Here is a 16,344-nt window from a genome sequence, read left to right as displayed (position 1 = left end):
TACATGTTCAAGTTTTATTGGGTTTCAATACAAAACATTCCGAAAATGATCCATGACGCCTAAGCTCTAGGTCCATCTACCAAATAAACCACAACACTTTCTGTATTAGCCCTTTACAGCCAGGGCTCAACCAGGAGAACCAAGGATAATTTTCCTGTAAGTGTAGATTGTAGGCCTGCTGGGTCTATAATCTTTACCATGTCAAAAAAGGTCTCTATCTTGATCATTTCTACCTACTCCCTATGTTGATTTACACGTTCATATTTTCTGTAGTATTGCCTGTGCCAAACTATCTTTAAGAAATCAAAATAAAGTCTCAAGAGCCAAAAGGTCTTGACAGAAGTGCCTACTCAAGGAATTATAGGTTTGAGTAACATATGCTATTTAAGTACAACTACTAAAATTTCATCTGATGAGAAATGTGACCAATGGGGTTCAAAGTTTTGGTCATTTCCTCTAATCATAAACGTTAAACATAATACTGCAATGTGGGTTTGTAAGAAAAATCTCAGAAGTTGAGTTCAATCCATTAACCCTATAATTCAACCTGTTTGCCTTGAGAAGATCCACATTTACATTACTGGCTCTTAGTTTCCAAAGCAATAAGCTAAACTGTATTGTGATTTGTTTCCAAGGAGACCTGAGGGTAAAGTTATCTTTACAAAACTACAGTCACCTAGTGACCCATTTTTGTTTCTGGTGTGCTTTCCACTACCCTAACAATGTTTCTAGTTTTTACTTGCATTTTCTAGCATTGTTCTTCCCCTTCTTAGCTTTTAGAGAACAAGTAAAATGTGTTTTTTCTTCCTGATAAGGCAGTTCCCCCAAACTGGTTTTCTTGCCAAAAATCAGACATCAGTGCATGAAGTAACCACTAAAGTATTATTTTTCTGACTGAATTTTTTTTTTCTACGTGTGGTACCAGGATCAAACTCTAGGCTGCACTGGTATTTAGAGAAGCCCTCCACCACGGAGTTAGTCTAAGCTGATTCAGTTTTCTCATGACTGGTGATCATCATGGCGGCGTTGCCCTATTACTTTGCCTAAACTACTGAATGTACACAAAGCCATAAAAACTTCCTGGGTAGGTACCTCCACTTAGCAGTTTGTCTCCTTTCCATTTGGTCAATATTAAGTGATTCATCCTTCCCTTATTGAGCTTTAATCAACACTGATGCCTCCATCCCTTGAAGACAAAAAGAAAATCTACTGCCTGAACCAAACCAATTCTGATGAGCACTGGGCATGCAACTGCTGCAGCTTAGTCTCAGCATTCCTCTGCTTCAACAACTCTGTAAAAAAGCATGGCATCAAGTTACAGAGAATTTTACAATGCAAAGTACTCCAATCCTCTCCTTAGTGAGTGCACACAACTTGGGTTTTCAGTTTAAGTTATTGCCTCTAAAGTGCCAGATTCCAAGGGTGGCCATAGTCAGTACAAGTACTATACACATCAGCTTTGTAATATAAAATCAGATACCCTGCCACATTGTGCCCATGAAATTTGAAAGGGGCAGTAGCAGCTGTATCACTAACTTGAAGATAAGCAAGCACCTCGAGTAAGCAATTCATATAACATTGCTCACACAGCAAACCACTAACTAGATAGCTCTTCTCACAAGAGCTCCTGCAGTAACTATTTCTGCAACAGCTAGCAGTACCATACTACTGGTAAGCTAAGGCATATACATCCATATACCTTCACTTCAAATGGATGTGCTAGGGGTTTCATGACAAAACAGTTTCATTCATATGTCCACAATTGGCATTATCCCCATTTCATAGACGAATTAGGGTCAGAAAATGCTTGCCATAGACCACAGACATAGCATGACAAAGCTACAGTATTGAAACCATCAAAGGACGCTGCTTTCAACACTTACCTGAGCATTTGATTTTTCCTTACTGCCAGCTTTATGTACTGTGAATCAATCAGCACTCCATGACCGTATGACCATTAGGTTCAACCTGCAAAAATTACATAAGTGACAACTAGTTATTTCTCTAAAGGAAGTTCTTCAACATTTGCCTATAACTGCCTTTTTTTTTTCTCAGAAAGAACAGGCAAGTTCAGACTTGCAGCTTAGTGCATATTTCGTGTTCTACTACTTCTCTTAATTGGTGGAAGGTTCACTGGCTTGGGATGGACCGGAATGGCTTATGGATTCTCATTCTTTTCCAATGGTGCACTGCCACGTTAAATCCATAAGTTGAACGGACAAAACATTTGAAGGAATAAGTGCAGTCTAAGGAGTTTTAGTTGGAGGTCTTCAAGTTTACTATATTCAAGAGCATCTTTTTCAACTTCATGGCTGGACCTGGGTCATGCTGCCTCAGGTTTTTGCTTTTTTAAAAGACCACTTGCAATAGATTTTTTTTTCTCCATACAGTGTAGTTTCATAGAACTAAAACAAGTCAGGCATCCAACTAAAGGTCAAGTTTGCAATGGCTTATAGGGGTCAGACAGGGAGACCCCAATCCTAAGCCATTTCTTATATTGACTAAAAGACTAATTTGAAAAAAAGTCAAAACATGAAGCATGTTTAAAGGTCTTCATCAAAAATGTGTAAAAAAGAAAAAAATCACCCCCTCCCAATTCCCAGACTGCTATTGATAAACAACAGCTGCATTTAATGCCTTTAAGTGTCATACATGCTTTTTTAAAAAAAAATCCAAGTGTTGAATTTGGAGGACTTCTAATACGCTATTGAACATTTGTGGGTTTTTTCCAAAAGTTTTTTTTTTTAATCTAGAAGGCATTTCCATTGCCATGAAGTACAGTACGTTTCACTGTACTATGAGGAAGGTAAGTGCTCAATTTCGACTTAGACGGAAAAACTAGTTTGCTTTGCTTACCATCTTTGCTGTTTCACAGGCATTTGGTGCTTTAAATCTGATGTGGAATGCTGATAGATTCACTTTTTAGAAGTCATAAGCCTTTAGGAAGTTGGAGATAACTTCATTGCTTATCTATTTTCTCCTTTGCAATCAAGCTGTTCCTTTAAAAGTGAGACACTACAGAGTTGCAAAAATTTGAAACAGTAAGAGCAAGCATCGTTTTGCAGCTTCATGGTTGGTTTTGGCCAAACTTTTTTATTTAGTATTCTGTAGTTGTTTAACACACACTTAAATGGTCTTACTCGGGGAAGGGGGAGGAAGGCTCTTGTAGATTCCCAAGGAAATGCCAGAAAAGCAAAATATGGCCAGCATCCATTTGGTTTTTGGGGGGGTTTCTGGGTAAATAGCACATTCCTAGGCATCTGATCTCAGGTTGGTTTGTTTGCTTTTTTTTTTTTTTTTACATTGAGATTTCAGTTGGAAGACACCACGAAATCATGAATCCTAAGGGTAGCATACCCAACCAACCCTCTCTAAAAACTAGCTTGTCTGCATAGGCAGGGTGATCCATCGATTAACGGAGACCAAAGGACATCTAGATGGCTGAATGTGGAAGATCTTGGGATTGCCTGCCTCATTTACTGGGAAAAAAATCAGGAAGTGGCCTTCAGGGACACTTTTACTTGGAAAATTACAACACTAGTAACAAGTCAAGGCTTACACATCTAACATTTACTTGGTGAAAGCAACTCATAATAGCAAATATAAGTAAACATGTCTTACTTTTTCCCTCACTAGAACATAAAAATTATTAAGGGGAACAGGAAATTTAAAAATGGTAACACAATTTTTTTTCCTTTTAGTAGTCCTTGGGTAGTTTATGACAGAAAGTTTCCATTTGTTTGTTTCTTTGAATGGGGATTTTTGGTCCAAAAGTTTTGTTTTTTCCTAGTATCTGCTTCTGCCTCCCCCTCTATCAGATCGGCTTCCTCCACGGCCACCACCTCTTGGTGCTCCGCGGCTTGAACTGGTGTAGGAATCACGTGGAGGAGGGTACCCCCTTTCCATAGAAGGGGGAAGCCCTCGTTCTTGTCTACCAACGCGATCACGACCACTTGAGTAGAGATCACTTCGGCTGCTTGAGTAACTGTCTCGACTTCCACCATATCCGTCACGTGAGCTGCTGTAATCATCATAGCGACTGCTTCCACCATAAGATGGCGGGGGCCCTCGTGTAGGTGGAGCACTACGTGAGTTACCTGCAGGGTCAATGGTCAGGTAATATGGCAACACTATAAATTGTATATATACAACATTTAAATTTGAATTTACAGAATTCTTGTATTAAAAGTTTACTTTCTCAACTGGGAAGTTTTAAACTCTACCATTGCTGGCCATAAGAGGGAATTGCTCATCTGCTGAGATACGGAAATGGATCGACTGTAATGTTTGTTTGAAAAGACTGAAGACGTTGTGTATTTCAAGAGGACATTCCACACAGCTTGTTATTTTATAGTAGACACTCAGCCACTTTCCAGTGATAAGTTGCAATTTTGAACTGTTGAGTTTCCTTCATATTGCAATGGTAAATATTTGATCTTGTTAATAAAAATTTAAATTGTATTTTCACTGTTGGGGGGGAAAACACATAAGGCTGCCAATTTAAAGCAAGCAAAATCCCCTCCAAAGCAAGCGGAACAGCCTCAAAAGAAAAGAAACAAAAACAAAAGGAGAACCAAACAGCCCTTCACAAAACTAGGAAAAGCCCAGCTGATAAAGTTACCCCTTGAAAGCAAGCAAAAGTCCCTTTAAAAGCAAGCACCACACAGCCTATTACTCCAGCTCATGACCCTAAAACCTCAAGCTGGTGATGGCTAAGATCCTTAACCGGTAATCTTACCATAACTCTCATAGGAATCTCTGTAGGAACCTCCACCTGGATGGTCTGAGCAGTCACGATCCCGACCATAGCCATCTCTATCACTAAACAAAAAGGAATTTGGAATGAAAAAATATATTATTTTCCCTGTCTCATTGTTTATTCCATAATATAAATATAATACAGTCTAAAAATCCCAAATCCTTAAAAAAAGACCACTTCTCTCCCTTCTACCTTTCCCTGGCTTTCAAGGGTGGAACTTGGGCTGCCAAGGCTTTTTATTTTGAAAAGTGCTTTCAATAAATAGCTCAGTCATTTTCCTAAGCCCTCGAGGCATGAAATTTTAGAGCAAATACCTATAAGCAAACCACGGGAGTAGCCACTTACCCATAGCCTCTTGATGGGTAGTCATCCCGCGAACTGGAATGCCCATAATCACGGTAGGTATAATCTCTTGGCGGTGGTGCATAATCTCTTGTGTCACGAGAACTTGGATAGTCTCTGCTTGAATAGCTATAAAAAGAAAAGTTTGGTATATGCTTCTGATGTGCTCTTTTTCAACATGAGCTTAATAAAAGAAACTGTACTTTTCTTTACCTGTCTTTAGCGGAATAGCCATCATCTCTTGGAGACAAATAAACATCTCTGCGAGAAGGCAGGGGCTCCCTTCGTGGCGGGCCTCCATAACTATCTCTTCCGCGTGACACAGGAGCTTAAGGGAAAAAAATAATCATTAAAATCTAGCCATGGAAAGCTTTCATGTGACCTTATTATACTCAGGCTATGAAAAACAGTGATTTAATCAAATATACTATGCACCTAAGACAGGAAGCTTCCCAGTCTCATAATTTCAGTGCTCATTAATTATGAATATGAGATTAATTGGAATCCCTAAATCAATCTTAAGCATAAGCATTTTAAAAATATATTAATGTGTGTTTATGGTGGGGGCACATGATGGTTCAAATGTAGGTCAGAGGACAACTCTATAGAATCAGTTCTTTTTCCAGTTTTGTGTGAATGGGGGTGGGGGTTGGATTCAAGTTCTTATGTTTGTTTTTGTTGTTGTTTTGATTGTTTTTTGAGACAAAGTTTCTCTAGGTAGCTGTGGCTGTCCTGGACTCACTTTGCAGACCAGGCTGGCCTCAAACTCAGAGACTGTCCTGCCTCTGGATTTCAGACATGTGCCACCACGTCCAGTTCTTGTGTTTCAATAGCAAATGTTTTACTCACGGAGATATCTCACTGGCCAAGCAGTTAATAATAATAATAATAATAATAATAATAATAATAATAATAATAATAATAATAACAACAACAACAACAACAGGCTTTCCCCATGTAGATCTTGAACTAATTTCAGTACCCTTTTCCCCAGTGCTAGGATTGGACTTGCACCACCATGCCTGGCTTCAACATAGTATTACAGTACAGCATAGATTGTAAGGCATGGAACAATTACCTCTTCCTCCCATTCCACTGCTGCTGCGGACTGGTCCTGAAGGGGCTGATCTTTTAGGAGGAGGCCCTCCACTTCGTGGTGGTGGTCCTCTTTTTACTGGAAGAGGTCCCCTTGAAGAACTCATGGTAAAATTCATGGAATAGCCACCATCATCTACATTAGGATAGAAAGAAAATACGGTAACACAATAGTTAAGAAAAAATTAACACTCAAGAAAAAGACTAAGAACTATTTGCCTCAAGGGAAAAAAAAAAAACCCAAAGAACTATGTGCATCACAACCATCATCTTTTCTGATTAGCTGGGGGGACTAAGCTTGTTTTCCACTGAACAGGAGCAAGCAGGACATTATCAAGGGAGAATTCGTTTCAGATCTCCTGTAGACTAGGAAAATAGAAGAGCGGCCTGAGTAAATCCCAATCGTGCCCTTTGTGGTTTTGATTTTGTTTTGTACTTAGGTAAGACTCTGTGGCCCAATAGTTTTAATATTTTGAAGTCCCGCGGGACTACATGCCTAGAGCAGTCTCCATTTCAAAGGCTTTGAAAAAGTATGCATGGCATCAGTGTGGGCCTATGGGTTTTTAACTTAAAAGCCAAGCCCGCGTTCCAATCAAATCATTACCCATGTGTCCTCCACGCGAGGGGGGTCCTCTACTTCCTCCATTCCCTCCTCTCGTTCCTCGAAGCCCTCTGGGAGGGCCTCTGCTTCTTGGAGGTGGAAGTGGTCCTCGTCTGCCACTTTCAAATGATGGTTTGGTGGCTTGCTCCACCTTGATGGCTTTTCCATCTAAGGACTTTAAAAAGAAAAACAGAATTAAATCTTATTAAGGCTCAAAAAGGAACTTGGAGATTCACTATGCCTCCTGACCCTACTAGGTCCTTTAAAATCCAGTTTTACCTGCCAAATAGCATACAAAACACTTTCCCATTTATTTAAAATTTCTAGTAGATGTAAGAAACTACTACACTACTGCTTAGGAAAATTCAAAAGTTTAAGGAGGTGTTCAGTTTGTTACCAAAACAAAAAGAACTAGGATATCAAATTATGGCTATGGACATCATACTGCTCTGGAATAAATCTTGTTAGGCATAACCCTTAGCCGTTGGTCCTGGAATCAATGACACTCAGAATAGAGACTGGACATGCCCCTGAGTTTGAGGTGAGTCTGATTGACATAGTCAAGACTACAAGACTTTGAGTCAAGACTGACTCAAAAATACCAATAAAATAAAATTCAGGATAGTGAACAAATGAACAATGAACTAATGAACAAAAGTCCCTGGAGATATAAACAAACAAATTCCAGAGCTATTCTGGACAGGCTTGGGTAACACTTTTGTGACTTTTGTCACCAGGAAATAGCTTGTTTATTAAGTAGACAATCATACCTTTCCATTCATGTCTCTGGCAGCATCCTTTGCATCTGCTGGGCTTTCAAAAGTGACAAAAGCAAATCCTCTTGACTTATTGGTCTCTCGGTCCTTCATCAAAAGCACTAAAAACAGTTGGGGGGGGGTTGTTTACTTTTTGTTCAAGGAAAAATAATAACTAGAGCACATTTACAAAAGGCAAGCTCAGAACTTCTTAGAGGACAAAATATATTATCATGTTACGTGATCAGTGGATTCAAATTCATCACAGCTTGTCTTTTAATTATAATAATACAGCATATAATTTTAGTTAACTCACCTTCCACTATTCGTCCATATTTGCCAAATACTGCTTCAAGGGCTTTCTCATTTGTTTCTGTATTAAGCCCACCAATGAAGAGCTTTCCTGGGCGATCTGCCTCAACCATTTTTCTTTCAACCGATGGGAGTCTCCTGAAAAATAATAGTATCTCTCTGGAGGAAGTTCTCAAAGTTTATTGAACAGCTAAATTGTGGCTCATGTTTTATTAAAATCTTTATTCTTTAGTAACTAAAGACACCAATAAACCTCAAGTACAGTAGAAAACCAATTGAAATAGTTTGGTTAACAGTGCAGTGTAATTTTCATTAACCAGGTTTAAAAGGGCCTGCCTAATTTACCATGTCTGCTCTGACTGTTTTTCAGTCAATGACCAGCTAGCTACTCGACATTTGAAGAGACAACTTTTACTTTTAAATGTATTTTACTTTTAATACTAGGTTGCAGCCTTCGAGTTGCAGGAGTTAGCAGACAAGGGCCACCACACCCGGCTATTGTATTTATCTGTTCCCTTTAAAACATTCTGTTACTTATCACCCTGCTTGCTCCCACCACCACCCCTGCCCCCCGCAGGGAACCGTATAAAAGACTTCCTATTCATTCAAGGTCACCAGCCAGATGCACCAACTAAAGACCAAAGCTTTTTCTCCTTTATCTTTCCTAAGTTTAGGCACAAATCTCAGGGCTAGAACAAAGTCACCGCATCTAACCCGACGAAAGATTATCTGATTGAAAAGATAGACGTGCCAGAGTCGGAAAATAACGGAACTCAGAATCACACACTGTTAACACTCCTTCCCAGCGCTGGCACCTAATTAAGACTCAATTAAAAACCGCGTGTTAAAGACAAAATGGCGACACTTGGATCCAACCCAGAACCTTCAACAACTGCCGCGCTAGCGAACTTTTGCCGTTGACACTGACAGGATAAACTCAAAAAGCTTCCTCGGGGTTCGGCCAAGGACCAGAAGGACCGGCAGAGAAGTCCACTAGCCCAGCATTAACACCGGCGCTGTCCTGGTGCTAGTCCGGCGGTCACTGCGTGTCCCGCCCCACCTACAAAGCTGCTCCCTGCGCCCTCCGCCCTCCTGAGACAGAGGACAGCCAAACCTCCCAGAGAAGCTCTCAAGGTAACAGACTCCCTAGTGTGCTGCGTCCACCCCCTTCAGCTTTAAATAGATTGGCACCTTTGGGTGTCTTAAAATGGCGCCTGCCACCACTATCTCCAGGGAAACAAAACGATATCTAGCCCTAACATGACAAGTCTGTATAGGAAAGGAAGCTCCTACCCGAGGGGACTGCGACGGTCTCAAGCTCCTAGGAGCTCGCCAGAGAGGTCTTCCAAGCAGTACCGCGCCAGTGACAGCTGCCAATTTTCAGAAAGGAACAGAAATGACGCTAGGACTACTGCGCAACGAGGGCGAACAAAGGAGACAGCAATCTTTATACTACCCGGGAACGAGGCTGAAGAACCCGGATGGAAATTGAGCTTAGAATTTGAAGCACGAAGGGAGGGAGGGGAGCGGTTCCCATATTCTTCATTGGCCATCTCCTTTGTCATTCACTATTTGCTCCGCCTTTTTCCCTAGTCTCTTAAAGTTCTGGCCGGTACCCGATTTTAAACCTTTGCCCTGCCCCCCATGCATTCTCCTCCAAGGCGCCTTTTAGCTTTTTGCTAAAGCAGTGGACCGGATTTTTTTAAATAAAGAAGTAAATTTATTGAGCGACCTAGGAGGCCAAGGCACGGTGCAGAACTTTTACTTTTGCATAAAAATCTTAATTCCAAAAGCAACGTGAAAATGCTAGATAGTAGTACGATGTCAATGTTGTAGAAATAGCAAACAAAGAAGTTTAGTTGCTACTCTATATCTGCCCATATTTTCTTGAACAACAACTAATAAATGAGAAGAATCTGGTAAATAAATGTTAAAGGAAAACAGAAGTTGAATGTGATCACAGAAAAATCATTCATATAAAGTAATTGCTGAATACCTACAAGATTCATATATACAACCAAGAACAAGTGAGGCGAGGGTCAGGTGCCTCGGGGTTAAGACTGCCAAATAAAAATAAAGGCACCCAACAATACCTGAGGTGCTCGCCCACACCTTTAATCCCAGTATTTTGGCATGCTGAAGTAGGACAGCTATGTGTTGCAGAACATCCTGGGTCTGTTAAGACCCCGTCTCAAAATCAAACAAACAAACAAAACAGAAAAAAACAAAACAAAGAAAAAAAACAGAAAAAAAATGCTACGTTATGTTTGAACTTCAAGTGGGCATTCATAATTTGCTTTGTGTTTTGAGACAAGAGTCTCAGACTGAGGGTGCTCGTAGAACTCACAGCTGTCCTCCTGCCTCAAATGCCCAAGTACTGGGATTACAGATATGAGCTACCACACCAGCTTCTGTTTAATCTGCTTTGTGGAGGGAAAATTACTTTAAAAAAAAACATTTTGAGGTGAAATCTCTCCCCCGCCCCCCACCTGCCCGCCTTATTCTTTTCCTGAAAAAGGGTTTCTTTGCCTATCCTGGAACTTGCTCTGTAAACTAGGCTGGCTTCAGTCTCAGAGAGTCCCCCTGTGTATTGCAATTGAAGATATGTACCACCTTCGCCCTACCAGGTGAGGACTCTATTTTTTTGAAACAGGGTTTCTCTGTGTATCCCTGGCTGTCCTGGACTCACTTTGTAGACCAGGCTGGCCTCAAACTCACAGCAGATCTGCCTGTCTCTGCCTCCCAAGTGCTGGGATTAAGGCGTGTGCCACTATGCCTGGCACTGGCCAGACTTTTTAATTTCCTTACAAATTAAGAAGGCATGGCCTCTGGAAATGCTCTTAACTACCGGCCAGGTGGTGGTGGTGGCAGGGGCACACACCTTTAATCCCAGCACTTGGGAGGCAGAGGCAAAGCTACACAGAGAAACCTTGTCTCAAAAAAAAAAAAAAAAAGATTCAAACAGGCTCTGAGGCTCACACCTTTAATCCCATCTTGGGAGGGAGAGGGAGGTGGAGGTGTGACTTTGAAAGCCACCCGGTCTACATACCAAGTTCAGTGACACCTAGAGCTCTTTAGTGAGACCCTGTCTCAGAACAAACCAAAGAAAACAAAAATTTAATTAACAAAACAGAAGGAATGACTACATAGTGTGACTAGTAAAAGGTGGAAATAAACTAGATGGCTTTAGTGAACAATATTAGGGGAGGAGAAATTTGATCAACACATTAAGAAAAAAAAAAAGCAGGTTATGGAGGTTCAGATTTCGTCATCCCAGAGCTCAGGAAGCTGAGGTGCAAGCATGAACCAGTAAGGCTACATAGTGATCCCTGTCTGTCTTTTTTTTTTTTAAATCAGGAATATATACAGGGAAAGATAAGATCAGAGATGTAGAAAAAGAAGCCAGGAAGAGCTGGGGCTTGGGGGGAACTTGGTTTGTTTATTATAGACAAGATCTTTCTTTATTATAGACAGCTCTGGCTGTCCTGGAACTCGCTCTGTAGACCAGGCTGGCTTTAAGTTCAAAAGGATCTACTTGTCTCTGCCTGCAGAGTGCTGTGATTAAAGTCATGTGTGCCACCGCCTGGCTAACAGTTCAATTATTAAACAAGGATCATTGTGGGATGATACTCTTAACTATCTACTAGATTAAAAACCCTATAATGAGAATAAATTTATGTATAAATACAAACAAATGAAAATTTCTTATCTAGGCTAACAATGCTTCCTCCAGGAGCCATGGACTATCTAACAGAAACCCTAAAAGCATGCATGAGAAATCCTCTTGAGTTGTTAGTCAGGGTTGACTAAGAGACTCCCAAAACATTATAGGTTTTTGCTGTTGCCCTTGATTGCCACTCCCTCTCAGCAGAGAAAAGTAGGCCTCTATGCTTAAGATACTTTGGGCACAGAGCCCAGAGGTCCAAGCCAGCTCTGACTTGAAATGCCTCCTCCCTACCTAGTATATATTATACATTATAGAAGGGACTAATGTATCGATAAGTGAATAATAAAAAAAAAACTTGACTTTTCCTCTTTTGAAGCCTATTCTTTAGTGGGAAAGGAATGGTTATTGGATAACAAATAAAATATAGTGAAGATTTATGTAGAGAAAATGAATTGTACTACCAGAGAATAAAAGGATGTTTATGTACTAGCTGGGTAGTGGTGTGTGCCTTTAATCCCAGCACTGAGGTAGAGGCAGGTGAAATCTCCATGAATTTGAGGTCAGACCAGTCTAATGGGGAGTATTGGCAAGCCCAGATGACTTAGTGGGACTCTGTCTTAAAGAAAAAGAAAAAGAAAAGAAAAAGAAATATTCACTAGGAGGAAACCTACTTAGAATAGTCAAAGCAGAGCTTGCTGAGTGGCATGGGAAATCAGAGCTGAAGAATAAGAAGCAATTGTAAGAAGAACATTCTATACATCAGCCTTTTATACTGTGGATTATTGAGTCATATAAGTGAACGTGTGACTAGTATTAAATGTAGTAATAGTAAAAGGTTTCTGATATATAACAACAAAAAAGTTAACTTAAAATATGGCAGGTAGTGGCAGCTGGATCTCTGGGAGTTCTAGTCCAGCCTGGTCTACAAAACCAAAGACAGCCAAGGCAACACGTAGAAAAAAAAATATGGTGAATCTGAGGAATTTCTGCAATGTTGAATCTTGGTGAGGCTGGGTGTGGCAGTACACTCCTTTAATCCCTGCACTCATAGGTAGAGGCAGGCAGATCTCTGTGAGTTCAAGTCCAGCTTGGCCTACTAAACAAGTCAGCCAAATACACAGAGAACCTGTCTTGAAAAACTAAACGGAAAAATCTTGGTTGTATACTTCGTTTTGTGTATGCCCTCATGTTATATGGTACCAACAGTGTGCTACAGATTGCAGTGCTTTTATTGTACAGTTTTCTGTTCTTACAAAAACACAGTAGTTTAATTACAGAGAACAAAGACTTACAATATTTTTAAAGCATTGTTACTCAGCATGTAAGTATCAAACTAGTGTATCTTTGAGTTGTATTCATTTTAAATGCTTGATTATAAAATCTGCAGTTTGAAATGGTGCTAGTCTAACTGGATGTCTGCATGTATAAGTATGCAAATAGATTCATATTTATCACCTTGCATAAAACTCAAGTCTAAGGGGATACACTAAATCTGATAGTAGAGAGACTGGGGAACAGCCTTGAACTCGTTGGAACAGGAGACAACTTCCTGAACAGAACAGCTCAGGCTCTAAGATCAACATTATTGAATGGGACCTCATGAAACTAAAAAGCTTCTGTAAAGCAAAGTACACTGTCAACAGAATAAAACCACTGCCTACAAACTGGGAGATGATCTTCAACCCTACATCTGGCAGAGGACTAATATCAAATATATATAATGAGCTCAAGAAATTAAACAGCAACACATCAAATAATCCAATTAAGAATGGGGTACAGAGCTAAACAGAATTCTCAACAGAGGACTCACGAATGGCCAAGAAGCATTTAAAAGAAGTGCTCAACGTCATCAGAGAAATGAAAATCAAAAACTCTGAGATTCCCTGGATAAGATAAAAATGCAAGTGACAGCACATGCTGGCAAGAATGTGGAAAAAGAGGAACACTCCTCTATTGCTGGTGGGGGTGCAAACTTGTACAACCACTTTGGAATCTGGCACTTTCTCAGAAAATTGGGAATAGTTTTACCTCAATACTCAGTTATACCAATCTTGGGCATATACCCCAAAGATGCTCCACCATAGGACAAGGATACCTGTTCAACTTTGTTGATAGCAGCTTTACTTGTAATAGTCAGAATCTGGAAACAACCTAGATGTCCCTCAACTGAAGAATAGATAAAGCAACTGTGGTACATTTACACAATGGAAGAGTAGTCCCTTATTAAAAACAAGGAAATCATGAAATTTGCAGGCAAATGGATAGAACTAGAAGAAAATCATCCTGAGTGAGCTAACCAAGACCCAGAAAGACTTACATGTACTCACTTATAGGTGGATATTAGCCATATAGTACAGGATAACCACACTACAATACACAGGCCAAAGAAGGTAAATAACAAGAAGGGACCAAAGGAGGATGCTTGGATCTCACTCTGAAAGAAAACTAAAACAGACATTAGATATGGGTGAAGAGAGAGACCTGGCTGGGAGAGGGGTTAGGAAGAGAAACAAGAGTGGAGATCAGGTGAGGGAAGAGCCAGGGTGGAAGGTGAGAGGGCTGGGGGAGAGAAGGAAAATCAATGGGGGCAGCATCTCTGGGGCAAGTTGGAGCCCTGAGATGGGATAGGCTCCTGGGAGGATGTGGGAGTGACTCTAGCGGAGACTCCTGTTAGCTGGGGAGTTGGAGACTGAAGAAGCCACCTCTTACACCCAGGCAGGACTTCCAGTGGAGGGAGGGGACACCAAACCACCCACAAAACTTTCTACCCAAAATTTATCCTGCCTCCAAGGTATGCTGGGATAAAAATGGAGCAGAGATTGAGGGAAGGGACAAACAATGACTAGAACAACTTGAGACTCACCCCATGGGAGAGAGCCAACCTGACACTATTAACAATATTCTGCTATACTTGCAGAGAGGAGACTGGCATAACATTTCTGAGACGGTCCATCCAGCAGCTGTTCGAAACATATAGAGAAACCCACAGCAGAACATTAGGAGGAACTCAGAGAGTCTTGTGGAAGAGTTGAGGGAAGAATAGAGGCATATGGTGGGGACAAGAACGCGACAAGAAGAACAGACTCAAATAATAGAGGACCATGGGGGCTCAGGGATTGAACTACCAACCAAAGAGCTTGCATTGATTGGACCAAGGTCTCCTACACATATGTAGCTGATGGGTAGCTTGGTCTTCATGGGGGTCCCCTAGCAAGTGGAGCCAGAGCTGTCTCTGACATGGACTCTCTTGCCTATTTTTGAATCAGCCATAGCTCGGCTGGCTTGTTGGGCATCAGTGGAAGAGGATGCACTTAGTCCTGATGTGACTGGTGAGTTGGTGGGAGGAGGGTCTTCCCTTTTCTGAGAAGGGGAATGGAGAAGGGGGAAGAGGGTAGGAGGATGGGTCTAGGAGGAGAGGAGGGAGGGGCTGTCAGAGGGATGGAAAGTGAATAAATAATAAAAATCTGAGGTGGCATGGTGGCCCATGCCTTTAATTCCAGCACTCTGGGAAGCAGGGGCAAGAGGATTTCTCTGAGTTCAAGGTCAGCTTGGTATGCAAAGTGAGTCCAGGAGAGTAAAGGCTACACAGAGAAACCCTGTCTTGAGAAAAAAAGAAAGGAAAAAAAAATAGAAAGGTCCCTCCCCGCCGTCTCTCCCCCTCCCCCGTCTCCCCCCGCCTCTCCCTCCCCGCCATCTTCCCCCCCCCCGCCGTCCCCCCCCGTCTCCTCCCCCCCCCCCGTCTCTCCCCCCCCCGCGCCGTCTCCCTCCCCGCCATCTCCCCCTCCGGCCGCCCCCCCCCCCGCCGTCTCCTCCCCCCGTCTCCCCCCCCCCGCCGTCTCCCTCCCCCCCGCCGTCTCCCTCCCCCCCCCGTCTCCCCCCCCCCGTCTCCCCCCCCGCAGTCTCCCTCCCCCGCAGTCTCCCTCCCCCGCAGTCTCCCTCCCCCCCCGCAGTCTCCCTCCCCCCCCGCCCCCCGCCGTCTCCCTCTCCCCCCCCCCCCCCCCCCCGCCGTCTCCCTCGCATACACATGGAAAGTTAGAATGACTTACACACTGTGTTCCAGGCAGTCCACTAGATGCTGGCTGTGAATATAAGCAGCAAGTCCAAGATCCCAGAAGTTTCTTAGTCCACAAGGCTGGATGTCCGGGCTGACCTTCAATAGATGCTGGAATCCCTAAGTAGGACCTGCTAGCAAGGTGAAAGAGAGCAGGCAATACGCAAATGCTTCCTTCTTCCAAGTCATTATATAGGCTTTCAGCAGAAGGTGTGGCCCAGATTAAAAGTGTGCCTTTCAGATCTGGATTAAAGGTGTGAGTGTGAGTCTTCCTGCCTCAAGATCCACATTAAGAGAAATGAATTAGAGTTGGGCATGGTGGTGCACACCTTTAATCCCAGCACTTGGGAGGCAGAGGCAGGTAGATCTCTGTGAGTTCAAGGCCAGACTGGTCTTCAGAGTGAGTCTAGGAGAGCCATGACTACTACACAGAGAGACCCTTGTAGAGGCCAAACCAATGCCATTTTGTGTTCAGGGCCTTAGAACTTGAACCCCCGCCCCGCCCCCCAGAGTTTCCAGGGAGAGCCACAAACACACAGCTAACAACCATTCCTAGGAGTTTGCACCCGGGGCCAAACAGTCAGAGCTACAATGACCAGAACAAATGAAAAATTCCCTGGTCCCCTCACTTACCCCTGGTCCCTCAGCCAATCAGCTTAAAGGGCAACTATTCTGTACCCCTCTAACCTATTGTGTAACAGCAAGACTTGGAAAGGCTTGGAAAGGCATGGATCCCCGCCCACCCCACTTCCTGCCCTCCCC

General features: G+C 42.4%; 1 protein-coding gene across 1 annotated transcript; it reads right to left on the bottom strand.

Annotated features, from left to right (window-relative positions):
* On the bottom strand, positions 1-15,768 carry RBMX (RNA binding motif protein X-linked). Its single transcript, XM_084789817.1, has 12 exons — positions 15,578-15,768; positions 9,158-9,234; positions 7,869-8,002; positions 7,568-7,674; positions 6,801-6,972; positions 6,180-6,332; positions 5,315-5,429; positions 5,105-5,230; positions 4,739-4,821; positions 2,857-4,097; positions 1,884-1,968; positions 1-1,292 (listed from the first exon to the last, which is right to left on the bottom strand). Exons 3-10 carry the CDS (start codon positions 7,975-7,977, stop codon positions 3,787-3,789), a joined length of 1,176 nt encoding a protein of 391 aa, XP_084645943.1. The 5' UTR covers positions 7,978-8,002; positions 9,158-9,234; positions 15,578-15,768; the 3' UTR covers positions 1-1,292; positions 1,884-1,968; positions 2,857-3,786.
* Positions 15,769-16,344: the final 576 nt, after the last annotated feature.

The sequence above is a fragment of the Acomys minous genome (assembly GCF_964271855.1).
Source record: "Acomys minous genome assembly, chromosome: 7".
NCBI classification, from domain to species: Eukaryota; Metazoa; Chordata; class Mammalia; order Rodentia; family Muridae; genus Acomys; species Acomys minous.
This window is presented reverse-complemented; position numbering and strand designations above follow the sequence as displayed.

What these genes read in the sequence shown, in the direction of transcription:
- RBMX (XM_084789817.1), bottom strand. Translation starts at nt 7,977, where the DNA reads ATGGTTGAGGCAGATCGCCCAGGAAAGCTCTTCATTGGTGGGCTTAAT. An exon ending in CAGTGGAATGGGAGGAAGAG is followed by an intron (nt 5,430 to 6,179) that starts GTAATTGTTCCA and finishes TTTTCCCTTAAG; the next exon opens with CTCCTGTGTCACGCGGAAGA. An exon ending in GGCTATTCCGCTAAAGACAG is followed by an intron (nt 5,231 to 5,314) that starts GTAAAGAAAAGT and finishes TTCTTTTTATAG; the next exon opens with CTATTCAAGCAGAGACTATC.